Source organism: Anser anser (assembly GCF_964211835.1).
Source record: "Anser anser genome assembly, chromosome: 5".
Classification (NCBI taxonomy): domain Eukaryota; kingdom Metazoa; phylum Chordata; class Aves; order Anseriformes; family Anatidae; genus Anser; species Anser anser.
In genome coordinates this window covers 54,286,467-54,302,335 of record NC_139725.1, presented here as the reverse complement: position 1 = coordinate 54,302,335, position 15,869 = coordinate 54,286,467, and the positions used below count along the sequence as shown (strand labels likewise).

General features: G+C 36.2%; 1 protein-coding gene across 9 annotated transcripts in view; it reads right to left on the bottom strand.

Moving 5' to 3' along the window:
* Positions 1-1,508: 1,508 nt before the first annotated feature.
* The window catches only part of EML1 (EMAP like 1), a 122,868-nt gene continuing 108,507 nt past the window's right edge, over positions 1,509-15,869 (bottom strand). For all 9 annotated transcript variants that reach the window (XM_083836542.1, XM_083836545.1, XM_083836543.1 and 6 more), the window contains 10 exons: positions 14,659-14,813; positions 13,894-14,019; positions 13,510-13,641; positions 10,996-11,063; positions 9,607-9,695; positions 8,984-9,081; positions 8,786-8,873; positions 8,511-8,606; positions 3,343-3,473; positions 1,509-3,068 (listed from right to left, as the gene is read on the bottom strand). In XM_083836542.1, coding sequence (XP_083692668.1) covers positions 2,943-3,068; positions 3,343-3,473; positions 8,511-8,606; positions 8,786-8,873; positions 8,984-9,081; positions 9,607-9,695; positions 10,996-11,063; positions 13,510-13,641; positions 13,894-14,019; positions 14,659-14,813 — 1,109 coding nt within the window. In that variant the 3' untranslated portion in view covers positions 1,509-2,942. The remainder of the gene's footprint in view (positions 3,069-3,342; positions 3,474-8,510; positions 8,607-8,785; positions 8,874-8,983; positions 9,082-9,606; positions 9,696-10,995; positions 11,064-13,509; positions 13,642-13,893; positions 14,020-14,658; positions 14,814-15,869) is intronic.

The window sequence follows — 15,869 nt, the reverse complement described above, 5'->3', positions numbered from 1 at the left end:
GAATAAATCACTTTTTTTTTTCTTTCCTATTTTCATTATTTTCCTCCTCTTATTTTTAAAGAAGAAAAAAAAAAGGCACTCCTGAGAAAACATGCAAGAACAGAGGAACAAGGGTAGAACGGGAGAGTTGAAGATTATACATAACAATGGTTAAATTGTGTAGAATTTCCCAGATAATGAAAGACGAATAACTTTAACAGCCATGAAACGGATATTTGCCTCTAGAAGTTACCCACCATTTGCCAGTTCTGCTAATACATTTATCTTGCTTTCACAGAGAACAAAGACATTTAACAGCAAAAGTTAGAAACAGAGGAGCAGCAGGAACTCATATGGGATGGGACTGTTGAAAATCCCCTTTGATCAGTAGCCCTAGGGATGAACTTGCAGGATTCCTCATCTATTTCTTCTAATGAATAATGATTTAAAGTGAAGAAGGGGATCACAAATACATTACCACCCAAGACTAGCACAGCAGAAGGATGAACCGGGAGTGAGCCAACCCAATTTGTAGCTCGTTTTCTCTGTCATAAGTACTGACTAATCATCTACAATTCTGAACGCAGAAAACCTGAAAGAACTTCATATGCAAAACAAACAAAAAATAATAATAAACATGAGGTATCATGACATAAACTATCTAAACAAGATCACAACCTGTCATTTGAACATTATGACCTCATCGATTTAACACTAGGACGGGCATAAATTCTATGCCTTATTCCACATACTTCAAGCAGAGGGAGACTGACGTTGCCATCAAAAGTTGTTCCACTGCTCCTCCATCCATTTACTTCCCTCTTCACATCGCGGCTTCTTCTGCCTCAGTACAAGCATTCATACAGCTGCACAGCTAAACCTGGGGAGGCAACTAAGGAAAAGTGTTTTCTGTTTTGTAGTAGTAGCTGTTTGCTTGCTTGGCTTCCCCTCACCTCCTCCCGGGTCCAACCCCTTCCCAGCTGGGTTCGCCCTATAGCTTCACTAACTCCTGTACTGCTGTACGGGATGGGAATAAGCAGCTGGGGGTAAGACCTCATCCTTCAGTGACAGTGCTAGGTAATGACAGCCTAAAATAACTCTGAAACCACGACCTCAGTCTTACTCGAGGACAAGTTCCTCACACAGAGAAATGTTAGGAGCTCTTACCACAGATATAACCCTGTGCAGTGGAATGACATTGCTCTACCTGTCAAGTACTCAGAAATAAATGACATTTACTTGGAGGTAGACCAAAAAAAATCTGTAGGTGAACGCATGCAGCATGTACTTCTTCCCTTCTGTGAAGCCAGAGCTTCACTCTTCATGTGTGAATTAAGGTTTACATTCTCAGTCATGCTAGCGCATGAAATTATGTACCTCAAAATTTAGATTTTATTCCCAAATATTTTCAACAGCTATTCTAATCTACAATTCACAAACTTGTGCAATTAAGTAAAAGCTTGTCTATTCTTGTATTTAGTGTTAAAGCAAAGATATTTTACTACACAGGAAGAATACAGTGAAAATTCGCTTTAATACATGTTTATTGGTGTCCTGCACTGTCAGTGTAGGAGGTTGGAGATGTAATAAAAAAGTTTCAAAATTTATTGATTCCATTTCATTTAAATCACTCTAAACAACCAGTGCTTTAGAGTTCAGAGAATTAACGTTTACCGTCCATTACAAGCAAACTTTTAATATTATCTTTTTCGAGTCCACTTAGGACTCCTCTCTTTTTAAAATTCTTCAGATACATTCCTCAAAGTAAACAATACATTTCAATCTGTGACACAATCACCATTGATAAGGCCTTCTGAACCATTTTATACCACCTCCACTATTACTTCATTGCAAAACACTATCTTATTTCATACTATAAATATCCATCCATGCACAAAACACAGGGGCCAGAAGTTACACATTAATATCTCATGTAGGCTTCCAAGACTTCCTTCACCCTCTGCAGGTTTATGGTACACTTAAAAAGATATCTTTAGACTTGGTCTACTTGGTCTTAAAATACAAATATACAATATCCATAAGCATAAAAAAGTAAAGCTGGGTTGCCTTACCATTTGTTATGAACTGCTAAAATCTTATACATGTACAATATAGCATCATGCTGATTAATATACATATTAGTTAAATATATCAACCAATAATGGGGATGTGGCCAAGCTTTTTTTGTTTCATTTTCAAAAAGAAATTGTTCATATACAAGTAAAAAGATTTTTAATTTAAACTCATCTGGAATACCTGAACCACATAGCCATCTGTAAACCCTGCTGAGATAGTCAGGTCAAACTGGGGCATAACCTGCTGCTTCACTCATCTGAAAGGGCATATAACTCCTCACAGGTGATACCTAAAGTGTGCTACTCCTAAGGGAATGCAAATTTACCAGCATTCACATTTGCAGATCTAGAAGACTAATTTTTGCATCTTACATCTTCATTTATATCTTCTGCATCAATTCGTCGTCCTCCATCAGAAATAATTCAGTACCTCAACAATGCCATAGATTTTTCTAGATAAGTAGATATACAGTACAAAGTGTAGATAGTGAAACAATTAAGCACATATATACAGTCTTTGAAAGGCATTTTTGTGACCACTTTAGCAGTGTTTATAGAAAACATTTAAGATAGTCACATTCCGCTGATACCACTGTATTGCAAACTGTCAAGCCACATTTTTATATTAAACTTGTACTGCATTGTATATTGTACAACAAAAGAGAAAACAATCATTCTTAAGGTGTGACACAATGAAAAAAATCACTAAACTGAGTAAAGTAACCAGCACAGGGCTTAATTTTCCTGAGGTTTGTAAGAATTTTTTTAAACAAAAATCACAGTGACCAGGCTAAACTGCAAACATACTGTTAAGTTTTAAATATACAGTTTATACATAAGTTCTGTGCATGGTCGACTCAATTGTGTATGTTCATACTGACGTTTCCTCTAAATGACTCGCCACTGCATAATACTTGTATCTTTTCCGCCTGTGGAGATGAGATGGGTGTCTTCACAGAGAAAATCTACATTAGTTACATGACTACTATGTCCACCGTACACGTGGCTTGGAGCCTAGAAAACACCATATTAGTGAGAATATGAAGTGCCATAAAAACATATCACTATCACATTACATTCAGACTACAATGAAACCAAGGCATCACATTACTCTCAAAGTATTTTAATATTAAATTAAAATTTAATTGTAGTCTCAAACTTAAGTAAATCCCTTAGGCATATACACATTCCCACTTTTTTTTTTCTTTTCTTTTTTTTTGTAAATAGGAAAACAACATTTTATGCATTTGTGCAGGACACACGAGTGAATTTTTTTGAAATGCCTTACCCTAAACTGTGAACAGGGATATGAGAAGAGATGTACTTTGCCAAAATCATCCCCTGTTGAGAGCAGTTTTCTCCCGTGTGATCGACAAACAGCGTTGATATCTGTTCCATCGGAACCTTCAGGCCATACACCTGAAACATGAAGGGACTAATTAAATGTTTCTGTAACGGAAACAGAAGTGACAGCTTCGGGTTTTGTTAAAATATTAATAAAGGGTTACTTGTTTAAAAAGCAAAAAAAAAAATCATAAAAATAACTGCAGCTGAGTTAGTATGCATACTTCAGAAGCAGCAAAAGACCAGAACCTAATAGGAAAGTACACAAATCTTTTATTTCCTCTAGTCAGCAGAGTGCTTTTTACTCTGAAAAAGAACTTCCATATGGTTATATAGGAAATAATGTTACTGCTTTTATTTTCCTGTCTGCTTATTAATGTATGCACTAAAATAGGTTCTTCATATTACTACAGTCTTAAAAACTATGTATGATTCAACATACTTTTTTCATATTACTGAAGTCTAAGACCTAGGAAAGAAGAAATTGCTTAGTTTAAAATGTTATTTAATAATTAATGAATGCCTTGAAAAGAAACTGAACCTATCATAAAATTTTAAGTAATTATATGTAAATAAAGTTATTTATGTAAGTAGTAATTCTTCCTTGTGTACTGTACTTCTTGCTGTCCTTGCACAAAACATCGCTCTAAAATTGAACTATAGGCTACTCAATGCAAGGACCAAGTCTTTGCACCAAATCTTTAAAGCTTCTGAATACTTGCCTGCTGAAACTGTAATAAATTCCGGTCAGTTATTGAAATGTCAGCTTTTTTGTATGCAGTACTGTGCATTTTTTTAAGATGATTTTCATAATTCAGATTTTATCCAATCCCTGCTTTGCATAAATGATGCCAGACTTTCAGAGGCCACTGACATAATTAGGAACAGTGAGAGTTCTGATATTACGACAGGAGGCTAAGGGGTCCGCGGGGAAGCCCATTCTTAGCATTATGACTTTCAATGCCTACGTCACACATTTGTTGCTACGTCCCTCTGAAGTCCTACTACTTGAGTGTGTGCTTGCGCAAATAGTATTTTTAGTATGTGTCAGGAGGAGACAGTTGCCACTCTGTCCTGCTTACCCTACTCTTTTCCAGGGTGTGTCTACGGGCAGGGCAGGCACACGCCAGCTTCCCTTACTGGGACACCAAAATGGGAACCCGCCCTGTACTGTGGAAACAGCTAGCTTGGATCTGCATGCAGTTCTTCCCAAATATAGTCTTTGCATCATTCCACAGAAGCTGAAAAGCACTAAAAGGAAGTGACTTCATGTCTTTTTGCCAGTGATTTTAAGGAGTTACAAGTTACCGTAAATAAAATGAAACACGGTATTGATTCATGGACTGCCGGTAACTCGCCTGACCTGTGCAGAAACCCCTCTTTGCTAGGCTGGGATGTTAAAAGAGAGGCGGGGAAGAAAGAAAATGAACGTGCAAAGAAGAAACACAAGAACTGCTACTCATGTGAAATTATGAATACAGAAAATGAAGAGACAGAAAAACTGTTTTAAGTAACTGCTTTGACAAAAAGCAGGGTGTATGAACATCAAATGTTAGCTGAAAACCAGACAGGAGTCTTCTCAAGATGTAAATATGACAAGCTGGAGATAACCCCTGAAGGAAATGGTTTAAGGAACAGGATTGTCATTTGAAAACAGGGAAAGAATTATATCAGCATTTTTCCTTTGAGATTCTGTGCTCTTTCAAAATGATTCCAGTGCCCCATTGTTAGTTTTTCTAGTGCACCAGCTGAATCACCTTTGCTGAAAAATTAGCCAACATTCTTCCCCCTGCCCCTCCAGTCCTCTGCAGACATGGAAAAAGCAACCATTTCCATTCTCCTGTTTGAAAATTGATGCCATGCCCTTTTCTTCTTTCTCTAAAATTCATTCATTACATCTCTTCTCACAGAACGATATTTACATGTGTAATTATTCCTGTTAGTCAGCGCTCGGACTACATTATCTGTTGGTCCAATATGCAAAACCCAGCAGCGGTATTCCAGGTGTTACTGGAGCAGATACTGACAAAGGATGATTACTTCACATTTTGCATAGCTTCCTTTTCATTATATATCCCTCTAACGTATCTGCCTTTTCTTATAACACAATAGTGTTGATTCATGTTCAGTTTGTATGCAAGAGTCATCTGATCTTTCTGTGCAGAACCGCTCTCTCGTCTGCTATCCTCTATTCTGTATTTGTACAACTGGCTTCTGCTCTTCAGGTATATAACCTTCTCTTTGTCTCTACTGAATTGCCTCCTTTTTTCATATATTTCCTCTGTTACTTCAGACAATTTTCTAATCCTGCAGCTTCATGCCTCCTACAAATATACGCCCTGATTTATCATCCGTGCTATTAATAAAAATATTCAAACAAAAATAATATTCAGTGTAGAGCTTTCTAGACACTTTTGAACCCAACCAGTCTCAGCTCTGCTTTGCTTGCAATGCTTTCAGGCTTTTCACAATGTCTTACATTTCTTCTACTCCTGCCCTTTACCTCAAAACCAGGCATGTAATGTGACCTGATGCCGTGGCTGCGTATCCAGCAGCCCATGGCTCTTTGCAAGAGCACACGGATCAGGAAGCGTTTTACGGTCATTCGTCCTTCACATTTACACGTGTCTGTATCACAAATATCCACCACTGAACACATTTCCTTACATGCAGCTGATTTTCAGTTCAATCATCTCTACGCATTTCCAGGCTGATTAATCTGCTCCCATGCTTGAAGACAGGTGTTCAACAGATCAATGTTTGTTTTCCACCTTGCATTGATTATGCTCAGCTGTGAATGCTATGCATACTATTTGGGATTTTTATGTGCTTCTATCTGAGGGAGAAAATATCCCTAGCTTCGTTAGTCAGTAGTTACAGAAAAATGAATTCCCTAGATGCCTCATGCCCTTGATGATGCAATTGATTCTTATATGGCCAGGGGAGCAACCCCAGCAAGCACTTAAAAAACTGTGATTGCTCTGAGGCCACAAGGTATGGAAGAATAGTGACTTCCAACATTACTAGACTGGCTTCCAATTTATACTTTATGAGCTTCTTCAGTTTATTATTCTATCCAATTTCAAATCTTCCCAAACAGAATTTTGGATTTATGCAGTTTGCCTTGGTGAAGTCCATTATTTTCATTCTGTTGCTCTTCTCCTTCCTGCAGTAAGGCTCACGACCTTGCTGATTCCAGTCATTCCTACACGAGACACATTCACGTTTTTATTAAGTTCTTTGTACCTCCATAGAAAGAAATCTGGAAGAGAGTCCCCTCCAAGTGCTTATTTATTTTCTGTATGTAGAAAATTCGGAGAACTTTCTGGTTAGCCAGTGTACTGCAACTCATTTCCCAAAAGACATTAGAAGAGTAAAAATCTCACATCCTCAGCAGTTCCTGTGCTTTTACTGATTCTGCTACCTATTAAAAATTTAATTCAGTTGATCTTTTTGGAAGGATGGGCAACAGTATAACCCTGCTATCATTAATATTCTTTTTTCATCAATAATTATAAAGCATTATCTTTATAACTTCCCCAGTCTGAACCTAAGTGTATATCTATCAATCCTCAGTATATACGGCACCGTAGTTTGTGGTTTGTTTTTTTTTGCATTACGTATCCTTTCTGAATAATTTATACCCTTTAAAGTTTTATTTATTTGACTGACCGCTTCACAATCTCTATTACATTACTAAAATAATAATTGCGATAATTATTCAAACTACTAGCTACTTTTATTTATTCCCCATACTTGTTGCTTTAGCAACAATATATAGCTTACAATAAACCTGTTCGGCATGGAGGACTAAGCATAAAAGTGTCTACGATGTTTCCATGGGTTCCTCATTGGCCCAGCAGGCCATTCAGTTCCACAGTATGCTCCAAAAGCTGACTTGCTGCAAGGGGAGGGGAAAAAAACCTCTCAGCTGTGACATCCCTCTGTCTATGCACCAAAAGCAGCCCCATATTCTAATAGTACCATATTTTCCATGAATCTAATTTATAAAGGAATACTGATTCGAAGTATACATCATTTCAGAATATGTGAACCTTGATGCTAAATGCAAAGACTTTGTAATTTTTTGTCACATACACTCAAATCCCAGGCACTGAGGACTTGAATATATTATTAGTTCTATAAGGGCCTTCACCTCTCACATGAGAAACACAGCCAGTCTCCTAGGACTTCCTCCTTTAACTAAATCTGTGGTGTTGTGATACCCAAGCACTGCCTGTCAGTTAAATATTAAAAAATTTGAATGTTTCTTCCTAACATATTGCTACTGCCATCCCATCTTTTAGGCTGCAAAAACACATCCTTTCTGGCTCCTTTCAAACATACTACTGCATCTATTCTACTAGAAACATGGGAGAAAATCTTCCCTGCTTACACTGAAACAGACTCTCCTTTGAATGTCTGTGATGACTTCCTATTTTATCTTAAGGATTCAAGAACTTGAAGGCTCCTGTATTCATTTTTCATAATGATCTGTTAGTTCTGCACATGTTGTGGAATAAATACAAAACTTTTGAGCACGCTATGGAAAGCAACTCATTCAAAACTGGTAGAAGTCTCATGGGAAAAAAAAAATCTTGATTTTGTTACATTTTTACTTCTTTTCCCTTAGATTCCTTTCCTCATTTACTTGTTATATATTCTATCAAATTGGCATCAAATTGCATTCAAGTACTTAATGACAGGACTGTCATCTCTTCTGTGTTTGCATAGTAACCAGTGCAAAGGAAATTGGTTCCAATAAGGGGATTTGGCCCAGTAGCTGCGTAGATAAATGATAATTCTGTAGAAATAGAACATTAAATTGAAAGAGACAAGCAGCAACACCAGTGTGACAGAAAGAACAGTCTGCGATTTCTTCCTTTTCTTCCCTCGTGTTGTAATTTAAAATTTATACTTGAAGCTAGCAGGAATATTAAATCAGAGTCTTTCTGGGTTGAAATAAGAGGACAGATTGTACTAAGAATGGCATAACAGAAGTTCTGTGTTTTCCCCTGAAACGTGAATAGTCATGTTTCATAAGAAAAAATTGGCTTTCATGGTATTTGTGAATAACAAATGATAAAAGCATCTATGAGGAAAAATACTTACCAAAAACATGGAACCCTAAAGTACAGGTGTAAGTGGCCCATTCTATATCTCTAGTTGTTTCAACACTCACTACTTGTTTACAAGCTGATGGGATCCCTACAAAAGAAGAAAAAAAGCATAACGTCTTTAATTCTCAAATTGTATAGGTTTTGATTGCAGCAGATGAATTAAAACATATGGTCTATCTTGGCAGTTATATGGTCTCATTTAAATTTTAAATCTGAATTAGACTGCCTGAACTTTGTACAAAATGAGTAAATATAATTTTTACTCACAGTATAGGATTTCATAATCTCCTGAATTAGACACAAGATACTGTGAGTTAACTGACCAATCCAGATGAGTAATAAAGCTGGAATGACCCTGTGAAGAGAAAAATATAACATTAACTAGCATCTCTCAATGTGACCACATTAATACAGTGCTACAAAACATACTTAAGTTGTTATTATTGAAAAAAAATGATTACTTACCGAACATTTGCCAATTCTAGTGTACTTTCTTCCATTTTCATTAACGCCATATATATAAATACAGTTGTCATGGGAACCTATTGCCAAGAAGTTTCCATCTATAAATGCAAAAGTCAACTGTAATTATTCCAGTAAGGAAGAACTTAGATTAATTTTGAAAAGTTAGTACCATGAAGAATAGGAACTGTTCTTAAAGGTTTTGACAATGAAAAGGAGAAAAAAGGTGATTTTTTTTCCCTTTGTCAGTTGCATTTGATGCATGTTTCAAGATTATAATAGAGCAAGTTTATACAGAAAGCATTACTGTTAACACATGGCACTTCTGGAAGCATCAACTGTCCATTTAGGACTAACCTGATTGCAACAACCTGCCCAGTTAAGTTGTGATTGTTTTTTCCTTCCCAGTGAAACTACAACAAATGGGGGTGGGTGGAGTGGAGGCAGTGGGACCCAGAACTTAATACATCACACATACCGTGTTGCCAGTGTTTCACAGTGTATTTATTTTCAATTTAAGTATTTCAAGTGGGAAATTATTGTAGAAGTAAACCCCAAACTTAATTAAGAAAATTCAATACTTTTTCTTTTTAAAAAAACCCGACAGTAAATAAACACTCTCAAACCTGGTGAGTAACGCATTACAGACAGCTGTTCATTTCCATCTGTGTGTACGGTGACCAAGTCTTTCGTTTCTGTGTCAAACACAAACCACCTGTTGTAAATACAGAAAGAGGCAAATAAATCATTCCATAAGGAATTCAAATCTTCTGTAATCTTGACCAACTTTTCTTCTGTCAAAATAGCATAAGTTTTACATCAGAAAAAGAAAAACAACAACTGCTACTCATTTTGCTTTATTTTATTTTAACAGGATAGTTTCTTTAAAGTGTTTTTTAACCAGAACAACTATCAGGCATTAACCCTGATATTAAGTCTCAGATTTTATTTTGTTTTACTATGTATCATTCATTTGAATAAAGAAAGAATTATATATAGTGACCCTTCTCCTTCAAGACTGCTGTATGCTATACTAACATTTAAATTGATATTTACATTAAGTCTTAGAGCAAAGGAAAACACGAACAAGAGCTGGGACCATAAAAAATATCATAGACAATCTTGGCTCACGACCTATAAGGATTCTGTGCATTTTCAGTTAAGTGCAACTGCTTTCAGCACTAACGGCAAAGTCTGCCCTCAAGTGACATTAAAGGAAAGGATGAAATTATGGTAAAGACGCTTCATTGTGACTTAGACAGTCAAGCTTAAACCAACGGTCTGCCACTGATCCAGTATGTAACCAAGGGTTCAATCTTCCCTGTAAAAGGCAGAAACTATTTTTCACCCTGTTTTTTGCCCTCCTTGTCTATCACATTCTTCAGGCAGAACAAGTGTTGTAATATGTATTTTAACGCTATGTCTAGCACAGTGGGACATTTGCTAAAATTTTGTTAAAGCATCTGGATATTACTGCGTTAGACATAATAAGCCCCTTGTTAAATTTAGAATGAGCAACCTTTTTCTATGTGATTTCTTCTACACTGCTTTCCAGGCCTCAGGGAAGCTCTCTGTACACATCTGTAAAGTTAATTATTTATCTCAGACTCCTCCGTTAAACTCTCCTTTGCCATGATGGAAACAAAGATTTAATATCTAGGTCACTGGTGTCATGAGAACCCCTTCTGTCCACAGCCTAACACTAACCTAGACTTCCTGTCCTGCCAAAACCCACCTCCTGGCACTGATCTTAGATTGTCACTGTCCCAGGGCAGAAGCCTTCTCTTCATTCTATGTCCATGCAATACTCAGCAAACACAGGGTACTGGTCCAAGACCAGGATTTCTAGGAATTATGGGAATACAAAAAAATTTCATTCTCTAATCCAATTCAAGTCAATATCAGATGAACATACATCACACGTCTGCAAAACAAGAATATTTACTGGAATGTGGTGAGCTGGAAAAATCACATACTGTTTATTGGTGCCCAAGGTGCACCTCTGTGCATCTTACCTTCCAGTTAGCGTTCCTACTGCAACAACAGATGCTGAAGGATGAAAACCTGAAGACTGTGCTGGATCCTAAAATGTTTCAGAAGAAAACACACATTTTTAGCAATCCAAGTTATAACAAAAACAAATTTTAGTTATCTTCTGCAAGACCACAGTAACCCTCTCTTGTGGTTTTCAAATACAAACTTGAGGGGGAAAAAACCACACATTTTTAACTGATTGAAATATTACCCAATAGATTTTTCCCTCTGCACAAGCCTACTGTTTTCTTTACTATCTAATCTAAAAATAACTTGGCAAATGATTTCATAACAATAATGTTGGCAAAGGCAACTTCTCACCAAATCACAAACAAGTAAGAGATAAAAATAACTTATTAGAGTTGACCTAAGAATTAAGTACCAAAGCTGCAGTTTGCCTACTGTCTAAAGGACAAGCAAGTACATCTTTCGACAAAAGGTATGTATCACTGCATAGTGGGGTAAAGCCTAACTTCTGCCCCCACCAAAAGACTTTTTCAGCGTCTGCCAGTTGCAGCTTAATGGGAGACTAAGGGCATGAACTGAGTTTGTTATTTTGAGATACAATTTTAAAATATCTTACTTTGTGTAGTATATTATTCTGGAGACATAAGTAGAATTGCAGTGTTCTTGTTGTTTAAACTTATGCCTAAAAAAAATCGTTTCCCTTCTAAAGCCTCTACAGTTACAAAGAATGAGCTCCAGAACCCTTAGGCGTTAGGAGAAAGTCTCAAAATAAACAGCTTATTTCTTTCTGACACCTGCCAAAAAAAATTTTAAAGTGTAAGCAAAAAAATCTAGTAATACTTCTCACAAAGATGCTTATATCCTGGGTTTTCTGTATTCCAGAACAGTATCATATTGTAGCCATCTTAGTAAATCTGTTTAGATTTTTACCAATTTGTAATTATTTCCCCCAGTGGCTTGGTGTGAGGTGTATCCTCATTAGTTTAAGCAAGTGAATAATTTCAGAGAAGTTACTAACTCCATTAAAAAAATTGTGTTGTGTTTTTTTTTTCCCCTCAAAAAATATATTTTCTTCATTAAGCCAGAGGTTCAAACAGCAAATTTCATCTTAGCAGTAACCTCTACTCATAACTATATTAAAAGATTTTACATAGATTCTCATGGCAAAAATGGGTTAATGTGAAATGACTTATTTACTCTAGATAAGCAGTCAGTGATCTACGAAATACTGTCTCAGACATTTCAAGTGGTGAATAAGGAGAATATTTTCAAGATTGATAATATGTCTTAACAAAGCAGTGTGTACTTGGAAGGGAAAAAAATCTAAATCTAGTTTAATGGACCTCCTGCTATTGCCATCAACCTTTTTCAAAAGTATAAAGTTAAGTAAAGCAGTTTCTTAAACTGTTTCGGTCTCTTCAATTAATTTAGAAGATTCTCATGTCAACAAAAAAAATAGATCTTGGAACATATGACATTGGTTAGACAGAATAAACTCCCTTTTCCACATTCACCAAGCAAGAGTGATTTAACAAGTGCATACAAATGGCACAGGATACTATGAGAGACAGCACAGCAAACTCTCTTGTGTTAAGATTGTTTCAACCTGATGTAATAGCTTGCAATTATTGCAGATGTGTCACATTCAGCAAGTCTTATCAATACTAGCTATAACATAAAATGTTACATAGGCCTGAATAATGAGCAATCTTTTTTTGAAAAATGTTGCATAATTAAGAGTTTTGAAACAAAAATGTTAATAGACGACTGCTTGGGGGAAAAAAAAAAAGCAGCATCTCAAAATAGAGTCAAAAGCCTCACCACTGTCTCTAGGAGAAAAGGCGATGTCTTCTTTTGGATAAACATTTAGAAAAGAGAACAGGTGTCAAAAAAGAACTCTAAAAATCAGTTCCTGGAGGTGCATGTAGTAATCAAGATCACGCTATTACAAAGCCAGTAGGAGTTTGCAAATGAACAAATGAGTGCCTAAGTACAGCATAAAACTGAGCCTTCACTATGTATTCCTTCCATACCTAAACACTGAGTTCCACACCAGAGATAGTAAATTAAATTCTAAGACATACATGTTCATTTGTGGATAGAAAGTATTAAAAATCCTAACAAAATACAGAAGACAAATAAAGGCTTAAAAATGTCACAAAAATTATTGTCCTTATTAAGTTTGACTATTATCATTCTCAGGCCATAATAGTAATCCTAATCAGAACTACTTTTAAGTGGTAAATACGTTCTAGCTTTATTTTTGTTCTTCTGCTCCTAGTAAAATAAAAATTATGAAAGTCAACAGCACTGCATACCTCTGCACGATGCAGCGCACACATCCATATAATCTAGGCCTACTTTTTTTGTTTATAGCAGCGTTGTGCCCATCTTAAGAAAGAAATGTTCTAAGACTTGTTTCTTCTTCTTCATGTTAATACTTTAAGGTACTTTATGTTAATAATTATATTAAAAACACAAATTTAAAAGTTCTGTAAGAGGAGTAGACTTTGTTTATAAACATATACCTCTATAATCTTGTTCCAGATCGGATGATGAGTGGTAGCATCCCAGAGGGTAATGTGTTTGTCATGCCCACAAGTGAAGAACTGAGGTTTAGAGGAATGGACTGCTAGTCCCCAGAGCTCATCAGTATGACCCTACATGAACAGAAATGTTTCTTAACAAGGAGGACAATAACATCAAAATATTTTTAAACAGGATTAAAATGGCCAAACTATGCATTAAAGCATTAGAGAAATATGTTGTTTTGGATAGATGATAACAAGCATGTTATTTATTGCCAAAAGTGTCATGAATGTGAATTCATCTATTATTGCAGTACTTAAGTTTGACCTCTAACTTTATTGCTATGACCCACTTGCAAACTTTCTAGAAAGGCAACAGCTTACCTGGGTAATAGGGAAAAAATCTCCTGACAGCGTGCCTTGTAGGACGAAGTTTCTAGTAGTTCCTATTAGTACGACGTCACCTTTTCCCTCAGCTACCGTTCTTATTGGGCCAAACTGTTCTGGAATCTGTGTTCATAACAGACAAACAGATAGAAAAGTGAGAATACAAACTTATTTGTCAAGCATGACTTTTTTTTTTTTTTAAGGCATTTAGCAATTGCATTTTAACATGTTGCACAGAGAAGAAATAAAATGGGCGAATATACATCCTTGACTTCCAAAAGTTTGGAACAACTTGCATCAGACAATCCTTATCTGTGGAACGTTATGTTTGTACAGATAAACAAAATATTTGAACAGAAATGGTTCCTTCATGCAATGTTCGCTCAATTGTATTTTACCTCTGACCATGATATTTGATTAAGCATTTCCATTCAGTGTCAGGCTTTTCATTGCTAGTACTTTTTTTGCAAGGTATATTTCTTTAAATCGCAAACTAGGTTTTGAAAGATTCAGTGCCAGTCCCAATATAAAATTCAAAAGAAGATGTGAAATTTAAAATATGAAGGAATCTCAGTGTACAAACAAATTTTAATAAACAGTCTCTCAGACTCATTATCACAGGATATGACATTTTACCATTGACTTGCTTTTTCAAAGAATATATATCCCTAAGGAAAGGAAAGGATTTTAAAAGATTTCTTCAGAAGACAGTTAAAATTTCACTTTGAGTGGCAGAGTAAATTTAAAGATAGGTGATATCACCTCAGTTTTGTGAAGTTTTTGGTAATTTCCATTCCAAGATATTAGCTTTCGGTCTTTTCCACCTCCTGATACTAATGTGCCATCTCGCAGCATACAGAGTGCAAATATTCCGCCTTCATGTGCCCCTTGAACTGCGTGGCTTATTCTATTGGTACCTGGATATAAGGAGAACAGATCTACTAGTGAAATACTCAGCTTAATGAGTCCTTTTACCCCAGCTTTGTTCTTTTCTCCATTTCTCTACTTCCCAAGGATTACATCTAAACACTAATAGTGGGAATAGCGTTGCACCTAAATGCTCAGACCCACAAATGAGAATACATCAGATCATCTCAACAACATGTTCCCCCTTCATCTCAAAACCGTATTGCCCTCATCTCAGAAATTAAAGCATACATATTCTCTTAGTCAAATTCAAACGTCAAGTAAAACAGGTTCATTTAAACCTTTCACGGGGGTTTAAGCTAAACTGTTTGACATCACACTTGAACTGCAGTGTGATGTCATCACACTTGAACTATGCAGGTTATTAACAAAGAAACAATAACCCAACCACTTGGTATCCTCCAAGGATGTTCCACAGCCATCAGACACCTAACTTGTCCAGAAGTCTAAGTTAGAAGTCCTTTCTGGTCTGGCAGAAGGTGCTGAATCACTTCCCAAAAGAGCTTGTACTTCTTTATTCACGAGCTTAGTGTCTTCAAGTACCTTCTTAGTCTTAAAACATCTTCAGACAAACTACATTAGATTGAATATCTCTAATTTGATACCCATTACAATTATGAAATACAAAGAAGCTATTGTTGGTGATTCCTGTTACTTAAGCATGCACTTTGCATCAAAACCTGGCTAACTTTAGCACAAGTGAGGGGCTGATGCAAATTGGGAAGAAAAAATGCTTTTTCCATTATAGAGTCACATTTGCTTCTAGCCACATCTATGGATGTGTGTGTCAGTTATGAATGTTTTCAACTAAGGGAACTTCTTGCTAAGGGTTCTCTGAAATGGTAGAAGCAGCCCTTGCTTGAAAATGCAGCTCTAAATCAAAAATAGTGAAAACACAGAAAATAAGCTGTGATAAAATAGAATATCAAGAACCAACTTCTGTTCCCATCTGAAAAGAACCAAGGGAGGTGAGGAGATCTTGCAGCATACAAAGAATTTCCCATTGTTTCTGGGAAACAGGGAAAGACCGCTTGCAGTTGAGGCAG